Consider the following 12,442-nt stretch of genomic DNA (forward strand, 5'->3'; position numbering starts at 1 on the left):
ACAGGGAATTATTGTATGAAACACAAAGAGAGCACATTGTGCACAAAAAAAAAATCTATTTATTTTATTTTCCTTTCCCCCACAACATTAAAGCGATGACGCGAGATTCTGGCAATCAAGCCATTTTTCTACTCCCCCCAGAGTCAGATGAACTCATCTTTATGTCGCTGCGCATTGGCTCGCCGAAAACTACCTTTAAAGTCCTTTATACTGCACGCACTATGCCTTTAACGACTTCACAGATACTCAATGGCATATGTGCATACCATTAGGCCCAACAAGAGCCCAGAGGGCAAAGCTGTTTTAGCCACCAGGAAAAGGGTCACTATTATACAGTAGCTTCTTACATCATGTAGTGGGAAGGCAGCCCCGTAGGTCCCGTTGTTGAGCAGGCGCTTGATGCCCTTCTTGTTCTTGTCATCACTGTCCTCCTTGTGGTACGCACAGCGGGCCAGGATATAATACACCTGGAGGAGGAGAGGTGAAAGGTAATTTAGTACACCTAGAGGAGGAGAGGTGAAAGGTAATTTAGTACACCTGGAGGAGGAGAGGTGAAAGGTAATTTAGTACACCTAGAGGAGGAGAGGTGAAAGGTCATTTAGTACACCTGGAGGAGGAGAGGTGAAAGGTCATTTAGTACACCTGGAGGAGGAGAGGTGAAAGGTCATTTAGTACACCTGGAGGAGGAGAGGTGAAAGGTAATTTAGTACACCTGGAGGAGGAGAGGTGAAAGGTCATTTAGTACACCTAGAGGAGGAGAGGTGAAAGGTCATTTAGTACACCTAGAGGAGGAGAGGTGAAAGGTCATTTAGTACACCTGGAGGAGGAGAGGTGAAAGGTCATTTAGTACACCTGTAGGAGGAGAGGTGAAAGGTCATTAGTACACCTGTAGGAGGAGAAGTGAAAGGTAATTTAGTACACCTGGAGGAGGAGAGGTGAAAGGTCATTTAGTACACCTGGAGGAGGAGAGGTGAAAGGTCATTTAGTACACCTGGAGGAAGAGAGGTGAAAGGTAATTTAGTACACCTAGAGGAGGACAGGTGAAAGGTCATTTAGTACACCTGGAGGAGGAGAGGTGAAAGGTCATTTAGTACACCTGGAGGAGGAGAGGTGAAAGGTCATTTAGTACACCTAGAGGAGGAGAGGTGAAAGGTAATTTAGTACACCTGGAGGAGGAGAGGTGAAAGGTCATTTAGTACACCTAGAGGAGGAGAGGTGAAAGGTCATTTAGTACACCTGGAGGAGGAGAGGTGAAAGGTCATTTAGTACACCTGGAGGAGGAGAGGTGAAAGGTCATTTAGTACACCTAGAGGAGGAGAGGTGAAAGGTCATTTAGTACACCTGGAGGAGGAGAGGTGAAAGGTCATTTAGTACACCTGTAGGAGGAGAGGTGAAAGGTCATTAGTACACCTGTAGGAGGAGAAGTGAAAGGTAATTTAGTACACCTGGAGGAGGAGAGGTGAAAGGTCATTTAGTACACCTGGAGGAGGAGAGGTGAAAGGTCATTTAGTACACCTGGAGGAAGAGAGGTGAAAGGTAATTTAGTACACCTGGAGGAGGAGAATTGAAAGGTCATTAGTACACCTGTAGGAGGAAAGGTGAAAGGTAATTTAGTACACCTGTAGGAGGAAAAATGAAAGGTCATTAGTATACCTGTAGGAGGAGAGGTGAAAGGTCATTTAGTACACCTGAAGGAGGAGAGGTGAAAGGTCATTAGTACACCTGTAGGAGGAAAGGTCATTTAGTACACCTGTAGAAGGAGAGGTGAAAGTTTAATATTCTATTAATTCATTCTAGAAGCCACTATATTTACAGGAATACCTTGAATGGCTACATTTAAATCTATGATAAGAAATAAGTGTTATGACGGTCCACTTGATTCTCCTATAACAAACCCTAATGACAGTTCACTTGATTCTCCTATAACAAACCCTAATGACGGTCCACTTGATTCTCCTATAACAAACCCTAATGACGGTCCACTTGATTCTCCTATAACAAACCCTAATGACAGTCCACTTGATTCTCCTATAACAAACCCTAATGACAGTCCACTTGATTCTCCTATAACAAACCCTAATGACGGTCCACTTGATTCTCCTATAACAAACCCTAATGACAGTCCACTTGATTCTCCTATAACAAACCCTAATGACGTGCTTGTTGCACCCTCGACAACTACTATGATTAATATTATTTGACCATGCTGGTCATTTATGAACATTTTAACATTTTGACCATGTTCTGTTATAATATCCACCCTGCACAGCCAGAAGAGGACTGGCCACCCCTCATAGCCTGGTTCCTCTCTAGGTTTCTTCCTAGGTTTTTGGCCTTTCTAGGGAGTTTTTCCTAGGGAGTTTTTCCTAGCCACCGTGCTTCTTTCACATGCTTTGCTTGCTGTTTGGGGTTTTAGGCTGGGTTTCTGTACAGCACTTTGAGATATCAGCTGATGTACGAAGGGCTATATAAAAATACATTTGATTGATTGATTGATTGACTTGATTCTCCTATAACAAACCCTAATGACAGTCCACTTGATTCTCCTATAACAAACCCTAATGACAGTCCACTTGATTCTCCTATAACAAACCCTAATGACAGTCCACTTGATGCTCCTATAACAAACCCTAATGACGGTCCACTTGATTCTCCTATAACAAACCCTAATGACAGTCCACTTGATTCTCCTATAACAAACCCTAATGACAGTCCACTTGATTCTCCTATAACAAACCCTAATGACAGTCCACTTGATTCTCCTATAACAAACCCTAATGACGGTCCACTTGATTCTCCTATAACAAACCCTAATGACAGTCCACTTGATTCTCCTATAACAAACCCTAATGACAGTCCACTTGATTCTCCTATAACAAACCCTAATGACAGTCCACTTGATGCTCCTATAATAAACCCTAATGACGGTCCACTTGATTCTCCTATAACAAACCCTAATGACAGTCCACTTGATTCTCCTATAACAAACCCTAATGACAGTCCACTTGATTCTCCTATAACAAACCCTAATGACAGTCCACTTGATTCTCCTATAATAAACCCTAATGACGGTCCACTTGATTCTCCTATAACAAACCCTAATGACAGTCCACTTGATTCTCCTATAACAAACCCTAATGACAGTCCACTTGATTCTCCTATAACAAATCCTAATGACAGTCCACTTGATGCTCCTATAATAAACCCTAATGACGGTCCACTTGATTCTCCTATAACAAACCCTAATGACAGTCCACTTGATTCTCCTATAACAAACCCTAATGACAGTCCACTTGATTCTCCTATAACAAACCCTAATGACAGTCCACTTGATGCTCCTATAACAAACCCTAATGACAGTCCACTTGATGCTCCTATAATAAACCCTAATGACGGTGCAGTACTTACTATCCTGTTGCGGACAGAGGGAGGGAAGAAGGTCTCCTTGTCATCGATAAGGAAGAAGTCAATCTTTTCCTTGTTGAAGGGTGAGGTGAAGTAGTCTGGTTCAGGATTCATAATGTGGTTCGGTAGACGGAAGGGAGTGAACAGCCAGTTCATGGGGATGTCCTGGTGGAAGAGGAGACTTTAAGAATATTTATCATTTTACATTCCTAACCTGAGTGCTAGTTTTACATTCCGATCCTGAGTACTAGTTTTACAATCCTATCCTGAGGGCTAGTTTTACATTCCTAACCTGAGGGCTAGTTTTACATTCCTATCCTGAGGGCTAGTTTTACATTCCTAACCTGAGGGCTAGTTTTACATTCCTAACCTGAGGGCTAGTTTTACATTCATAACCTGAGTACTAGTTTACCATTCCTAACCTGAGGGCTAGTTTTACATTTCTATCCTGAGTGCTAGTTTTACATTCCTAGCCTGAGTGCTAGTTTTACATTCCTAGCCTGAGTGCTAGTTTTACATTCCTAGCCTGAGTACTAGTTTTACATTCCTATCCTGAGGGCTAGTTTTACATTCCTATCCTGAGTACTAGTTTTACATTCCTATCCTGAGTACTAGTTTTACATTCCTATCCTGAGTACTAGTTTTACATTCCTATCCTGAGTACTAGTTTTACATTCCTAACCTGAGTGCTAGTTTTACATTTACATGTAGCCTGATGGCCAATTGTGTTTGGCTTGACAATGAAAGCAATGGAGTTAGCAAGAGCACAAACAGATCTTCCCTACAGTCTACGGAAATGTGTCCTGACCAGATGTTTCCTTTCGGTTTTGTGATTGGAACCGGGAACCCTCTGGTTGCTGGCTCGCCTCTCTAACCACTAGGATACCCGGCTGCATACTGTACCTTGTGGGCGGGGATGTCGTTGGCCTTGAAGGGAACCTTGATCTTGAGGACATCGGCATAGGTGGCTAGCACATCCCATGGAGTGTGGATCTTCACATAGTATGTCTTACCGTCATCTGACTCCTGATTGGAGGAGAGAAATGGAGAGATGCGGAGATGGTGAAATGGACAGATGGAGAGATGGGGAGATGGAGAGATTTGGAGAGATGGTAGGATGGAGAGATGGAGAGACGGTGACATGGTGGGATGGCGAGATGTGGAGATGGTGAAATGGAGAGATGGAGAGATGGGGAGATGGTGAAATGGACAGATGGAGAGATTTGGAGAGATGGTAGGATGGAGAGATGGAGAGACGGTGACATGGTGGGATGGCGAGATGTGGAGATGGAGAGATGTGGAGATGGAGAGATGTGGAGATGGAGAGATTGACCGACAGAGAAACAGACAGAGAAACAGGCAGATAATTAGACCAGAGAAACAGGCAGAGAAACAGGCAGATAATTAGACCAGAGAAACAGGCAGAGAAACAGGCAGATAATTAGACCAGAGAAACAGGCAGAGAAACAGATCAGAGAAACAAGTAGAGAAATAGACCAGAGAAACAGGCAGAGAAACAGGCAGAGAAACAAACAGACAGACAAAGATAGACAGACAGTCATATCAGTTTCATTCTAGGGTTTCTCAAGGACAATCCATTTCTGTCCCAATAGCAGAATTGAGCTACTGTGGTTCCCTTGCACCACCACAAACAAGCCATTTTTCCTGAACTGTGCTGTGATGTTTTCTATTGATCTACCTCCCCCAGGTGGTGAGAAAGAGTAATGGTATCCCCCAGTACAGTCTGTCCCTGTATGGTCCAATGGTGTAATTCACTAACCTGGTCCCAGATCAGTTTATGCTTCGCTACTAACTTCTATGGTCCAATGGTGTAATTCACTAACCTGGTCCCAGATCAGTTTATGCTTCGCTACTAACTTCTATGGTCCAATGGTGTTATTCACTAACCTGGTCCCAGATCAGTTTATGCTGCATTACTAACCTCTATGGTCCAATGGTGTTATTCACTAACCTGGTTCCAGATCAGTTTATGCTTCGCTACTAACTTCTATGGTCCAATGGTGTTATTCACTAACCTGGTCCCAGATCAGTCATTGCTTCGTTACTAACTTCTATGGTCCAATGGTGTTAGCAACACAGCACAAACAAATCTAAGACCAGGGTATTTATTTATTCACCATAACTTGGTTATATCTAACCGAATGAACCTTCAGGGCAGGAATCTTACCGATTGATCCTCTGTCTCCAGCTCCAGACCTGCCTTCTGTAAATTAGCTTCATACTCCTTCCGCCTCTCCTGTTGACAAACAACAATAAAGGAGAGGAACATAACAACTAGCAATGGTCATCGAAATTGTTCAAAGGTTTTGAAAACAATTCTGATAAATGTAACAGTTAGACGACACCTATCTAAAAAATAATTTATATTGTTTGTGAGATCAGACATAATATCACTATAATCCCAGTCTTCATTTTCAGAAGTTTGCTTTAATTTCAACTGTTTTAAATTAAATATATATATTTTTTCTTTCTTCAATCCCACAAAAAATGTACACTCATCAAAATAAAAGTTATCTTTCTACTCTTTCTTGTGATGTAAGTGTGGAGACGGTGCGTTAAATCCCTGACTAAGCTTTAGCGTTCATACAGATTGAACTGAAAGACAATGTATCTTATTGAACCCATGTCAGCCATTACCAGGGTGTGTTTGACAGGTCATTGCGAACTTTTCCACGGTGGTAATGCTAATGGGGGAAAAACATCAGGCACAAGCAAGAGTACGAAAGAGTCACAGGAGTAAAATGAAAGCAATCAATCCAGTGAGATTTAAAGTGATAAGTGGATTTTGCATCCCTCAAACACAGGAAATACTGCTGAAAAAGACAGACCCTCAGGTGGGCGGGGCATGCGCGTTGCTATAGAAACACACAGTAATGGGAAGTTTATCATCTGTCTTGGCACTAGAAATACAACTTCCTCCATCAATTTCACTGCTTTGTCATCTGCATTTATCATACAGGAAGAGGGCCTCAACTTTCCTGCTACCACACATCCAACTATAACATTCCAGAAATAGTGACTGTATCTGTGTGACAGTTCCTGCCCAGGCCTAGGGTCAGTATGGTGGGCAGTGAGTGTGGTGACTGTGTCTGTGTGACAGTTCCTGCCCAGGCCTAGGGCCAGTATGGTGGGCAGTGAGTGTGGTGACTGTGTCTGTGTGACAGTTCCTGCCCAGGCCTAGGGTCAGTATGGTGGGCAGTGAGTGTGGTGACTGTATCTGTGTGACAGTTCCTGCCCAGGCCTAGGGTCAGTATGGTGGGCAGTGAGTGTGGTGACTGTGTCTGTGTGACAGTTCCTGCCCAGGCCTAGGGTCAGTATGGTGGGCAGTGAGTGTGGTGACTGTGTCTGTGTGACAGTTCCTGCCCAGGCCTAGGGTCAGTATGGTGGGCAGTGAGTGTGGTGACTGTGTCTGTGTGACAGTTCCTGCCCAGGCCTAGGGTCAGTATGGTGGGCAGTGAGTGTGGTGACTGTGTGTGAGGTTCAGGACAGACAGACACAGCAGAGCTGACAGCAGAGCTGGACAGGCCTCCCAGCCATGAAGTGACAGTAACAACAAGGTGTTAGGGCTAACACCCCAGTACCAGACACACTGGACCATTCACTCTGTAGCTACTAGTCCCTGGGCTAGCTGCATCCTAACATACTGTCTGAAGCTACTGACCTGGCCAGTCCAGTAGCCAAACATACTGTCTGAAGCTACTGACCAGGCCAGCCCAGTAGCCAAACATACAGTATGAAGCTACTGACCAGGCCAGCACAGTAGCCTAACATACAGCCTGAAGCTACTGACCAGGCCAGCACAGTAGCCTAACATACAGCCTGAAGCTACTGACCAGGCCAGTCCAGTAGCCAAACATACAGCTTGAAGCTACTGACCAGGCCAGTCCAGTAGCCAAACATACAGCGTGAAGCTACTGACCAGGCCAGTCCAGTAGCCTAACATACAGCTTGAAGCTACTGACCAGGCCAGTCCAGTAGCCTAACATACAGTATGAAGCTACTGACCAGGCCAGTCCAGTAGCCTAACATATGGGGACATGGGAGCGCCGTACTCAGTACTCAAAATACACTAAAATAACTAATTAACCAAGGAAACTAAGTGTCAATTCAAGGCTAACGCAAAAGCAAGGCTGATGATAAGGACATTCCATTCCATGAGGCTGGCTAGAATCAGCAATCATAGCTACTGTAGCTTATCTCTAAAATATTAAAGGGAAAAATCCACTCCAAAACTATATTTTGGTATTTTTTTTCATTAGCCCCCAAAATGTTTTGCATGTTGGCAGTCAAGTTTTCAAGATATTGGACTTTGAAGAAGCAGTGTCACCGGCCATTTCCCCTTTAACACTATCAACATAGTGAGTGATTTTATGAACAGCTTGGCAAGAGAAAACTAGCTGCTACTGACAACTATGTCGTACAGTATGCTTCTATACTGACTCACACTGTATAACTGTAGTACTGCCAAATACTAGTCATGTAGCCTGGTTAAACCAAACTGAAGGCTAAACTCACAATGGAGCAGAACATTCAGTCTGGTTTACTCCCAGGCTAAGTGTCCTGTGCTCAGAAACCAGCACCTAGTCTCACTTTGAATTACAGTACATTACAGATTACAGTACAATTACAGTACATTACAGATTACAGTACAATTACAGTACATGGAATAACTTGTGATAACTAGTAAATTGCGTTTAACAACTATTTGACGTTATAGAAAAGGTAATAGCTACAGTAATAGTGAGCGCAGGTGTGTTTCTGAATGTTGCATCTCACCTGTTTCCTCTCTCCGTCTCGGTCATCTACATAGGACAGGATGAAGTCAATCCTCCTCTTTCCATCACGGAAGAACACAGAGTCCTTACTCTGTTGATGCTTGTCAACCTGAGAGGAGAGCGACAACACACACACACACACACACACACACACACACACACACACACACACACACACACACACACACACACACACACACACACACACACACACACACACACACACACACACACACACACACACACACACACACACGCGGTCAGCTGAAATACACAGACAAAGCCCCGTTTTCCCAGACACACATTAAGTCCTTGACTGAAAAGCTTTATATCAATAGAGATTATGTGTCTGTCTGGGAAGCTGGCCCATAAGGTACTTCATAACAAAGGACAGCCTTAGATGCATTCAGTAAGGTAGACAGACTCCAACTCTTAAACGTTTCAAACAGGAGTTTCGAGGCAGAATTAAACAGTAGATGAGTACATTATTGAATACAGCCAAGGCTGAGCCACTCTTCCAAAGCACAGCAACGCCACTGCAAATCAATCCATATAATGTTACTGTAACTAGATACATCCATACCAAGATGAAGAATCACACACAGCAACACAGTATTACCTCTCTTCTGCAGAGGTCGGACGACATGCCACGAGCAAGAGCAACGCAATTCAATTTCAACCATGGCTTTAGAGTGGAACTGACAGCGTTTTAACTACTTTGCAGATATGAAGCAAACAGACAATCCTAATATCAGTCATTTAAAAAAAAATCAAATTCCCAGTTTACGCTACAAAACTAACTTTATAAAGAGGTTGGAAAAATAGGTTCAATTTCACTTAACATTCCATGAAGTACGCTAAGGTATTGTTGGCAGAATAGATGGATGGAGTTCAATGCATGATTAATATAATTCACCAATACATTTCTTGGTAGTCCCAAAACATATTGCTATCAGAATCCCCGAGCTGACAAGGTAAAAATCTGTCGTTCTGCCCCTGAACAAGGCAGTTAGTCCAGTGTTCCCCGGTAGGACGTCATTGTAAATAAGAATTTGTTCTTAACTGACATGCCTAGTTAAATAAAGGTCATAAATAAATAAATAAATAATTTCAATCCCAGCTGGCCTGGAACATTGTTTGCTGCCTGAATTCGGGATGTACTGTTTCAGTTTCAGTGACTCAATATTTTGGACAAAAACGGACAAATGTAACTTAGGCTGCGAATACCAAAACAAACAAACTAGCAAGGGTAATGATCAAAAATCAGTCATAACGTCGCTAATAGGCTAGCGTATCTATTTATGCAGCAAGCTAAAAACATGGAGCCTAACGTTAGCTAGATAGCTAGGAGGATCTCGTGTGTGTGTGTGTGTGTGTGTGTGTGTGTGTGTGTGTGTGTGTGTGTGTGTGTGTGTGTGTGTGTGTGTGTGTGTGTGTGTGTGTGTGAGTGATTGACTTTCTCCCTTCATATCGTTTTTCGGTGGCCATACACAGTTAGAGATGCAGGTGTCATTTGGTTAGTATTTTGGTTTAGCATATCTCTTGCGTTCGTAAATTCACTCTGGCTATCTACTCCGATTTCAGAGCGCTCTCGTCTGAGTGTGCCAGAGAGCAGAATAACTGATGAATTTACGACTGTGCAACACCCGCTGAATATGACCGGTGTCAGTAAACGTAGACAAAAAGTACTAGTTAGTCACCAACACTCTAGGTAACATGTAAACATTGCTATAGGTAACTGTAGTATCCTTAGAGGCTTCTTAGATTGATGACACGTAAGTACGGTTTAGTATTTTAATTGTAACTTAGAATAATATTCTCTAATGCACCTGGCTTAAGCTACCTGAAGCTTCTTAAATCAAGGTTATATATGCAGCCATAGGACATGGCTACAGATAGCGGAAAGCAAACCCCCGTCTTGAGTCAATACTGCCTAACATGTATACATTGCTCTAGGTAACATTACTTGCTACGGCGAGTAAAATGGTCGGAGTGAGGAGTTCTCTCATTTGTGTCTGGAAGTCGCTAATTAGCAAGCTAGACAACTTTAGCCAGTTAGCTTGGGTGCTTGGTTGGGACAAGCATGCATCATTGCAGACAAGCTGCACAGAAGGAAGAGTAGGCTACAATTCCCCATCGTTTATCAGTGCAATTTTGACGGACAACTCGCTGAAAAAGTTTGAGAGAGTTTATCTAATGTTCCTATGTTATATTTCAGCTCATCTTGCTCTGGCTAGCATTAGTTGATCTTGTTGTTGATGTGCATAACTGAGGGAGAGAGCCTACCTTTTCATGGTTGTTTGATCAATAGGACTGTAAAGTTTACACATGTAAGGGGACTACAGTGGTATTTACATATTTACAGAAATCCATTCAGGTGTTTTTTGTGGCTTTCGATGAATGTGTACTAATGATCTAAAGTCACGCTGTTGCTACTTCCTGTAAACACACACAGTCCAGTTCAAAGTGAATGATGGCAGGGCCTACTTCCTGTAAACACACACAGTCCAGTTCAAAGTGAATGATGGCAGGGCCTACTTCCTGTAAACACACAGTCCAGTTCAAAGTGAATGATGGCAGGGCCTACTTCCTGTTAACACACAGTCCAGTTCAAAGTGAATGATGGCTGGGCCTACTTCCTGTAAACACACACAGTCCAGTTCAAAGTGAATGATGGCTGGGCCTACTGCCTGTAAACACACACAGTCCAGTTCAAAGTGAATTATGGCAGGTCCTACCGCCTGTAAACACACAGTCCAGTTCAAAGTGAATGATGGCAGGGCCTACTTCCTGTAAACACACACAGTCCAGTTCAAAGTGAATGATGGCAGGGCCTACTTCCTGTAAACACACACAGTCCAGTTCAAAGTGAATGATGGCTGGGCCTACTGCCTGTAAACACACAGTCCAGTTCATAGTGAATTATGACAGGTCCTACCGCCTGTAAACACACAGTCCAGTTCAAAGTGAATGATGGCAGGGCCTACTTCCTGTTAACACACAGTCCAGTTCAAAGTGAATGATGGCTGGGCCTACTTCCTGTAAACACACACAGTCCAGTTCAAAATGACTGATGGCTGGGCCTACTGCCTGTAAACACACACAGTCCAGTTCAAAGTGAATGATGGCAGGGCCTACTTCCTGTAAACACACACAGTCCAGTTCAAAGTGAATGATGGAAGGTCTGTGTGGCAAATGGCTTGTTTATATACTGGGGAAGAATTTAAACGCAACAGTACATATAAGGAAATCAGTCGATTAAAAACAATTCATTAGGCCCTAAGCTATGGATTTCACAAGACTGGGTAGGGTTTCAGCCATGGGTGGGCCTTGGAGGGCATAGGCCCACTGACTTGGCAGCCACGCCCACCCACTGGGGAAGCAAGCCCAGCCAATCAGAATGAGTTTGGTTTCCCCCTCGGTCTTGGACAAGACAGATATTTTGATTAGGTTTTATTTACTGCAGTGTCTATTAATTGTCCAAACGCACTGCCGCTTTCACACTCTATATTGCTATAGAATTTTCACATTGCCTTAGTATACCCTTCCAGCCATTACAATGAGCATGTCCTCCTATACCTCCTCCCACCAGCCTCCTCTGATATCCCGGTGCATCCAGCCTGGCCCGAGCCTGATCCCAGATCTGTTTGTGCTGTCTTGCCAGACAAACTGCAATATATCTAGGTTCAGGCAAACATGGACTCGACCTTTGAACTCTAAACGTACTTCCAATTTATTTTCTTATTTAGAGCACCTTTTTGAAACTCTGCCTTTCTGGGTAACTGAATGACCACTCCCACCCTCCCCCCAGAGGAGATGCCAGCCATGTTGCCCAAGCACTGCAGCCTCGGGAATGGGCCAAGTGGTAGGCTACAGCCCGCAGAGAAAGAAATAGCCTGCTCTGACTCACACACAGGAAGGAGTGCCCTATTGAGAAAGAGGAGACCTGTTCCCTGTCATTGCTGGTACAGCTGTTCACATGACCTATAAATAACTAAGCAACTGAACCACATATGCTAGAGCTGGCCGTACTAACACAGCTACAGTCTGGATCACATGCTAATAGAATTGGCACAACAAACACACTGGACATAGACGACCAGCCAACACACTGGACATAGACTCCCAGCCAACACATTGGACATAGACGACCAGCCAACACACTGGACAGAGACTCCCAGCCAACACACTGGACATTGACAACCAGCTAACACACTGGACATAGACTCCCAGCCTACACA

At 43.7% G+C, this 12,442-nt stretch overlaps 1 protein-coding gene across 2 annotated transcripts in view; it reads right to left on the reverse strand.

Annotated features, from left to right (window-relative positions):
- Positions 1-12,442, reverse strand: part of ano5a (anoctamin 5a) — an 86,433-nt gene that overhangs the window by 39,060 nt on the left and 34,931 nt on the right. For both annotated transcript variants that reach the window (XM_045706231.1, XM_045706230.1), the window contains exons 3-7: positions 8,203-8,310; positions 5,594-5,662; positions 4,309-4,431; positions 3,409-3,570; positions 348-467 (exon numbers count right to left, since the gene is read on the reverse strand). In XM_045706231.1, coding sequence (XP_045562187.1) covers positions 348-467; positions 3,409-3,570; positions 4,309-4,431; positions 5,594-5,662; positions 8,203-8,310 — 582 coding nt within the window. The remainder of the gene's footprint in view (positions 1-347; positions 468-3,408; positions 3,571-4,308; positions 4,432-5,593; positions 5,663-8,202; positions 8,311-12,442) is intronic.

This window comes from Salmo salar, chromosome ssa23 (genome assembly GCF_905237065.1).
Source record: "Salmo salar chromosome ssa23, Ssal_v3.1, whole genome shotgun sequence".
In the NCBI taxonomy this organism is placed as follows: domain Eukaryota; kingdom Metazoa; phylum Chordata; class Actinopteri; order Salmoniformes; family Salmonidae; genus Salmo; species Salmo salar.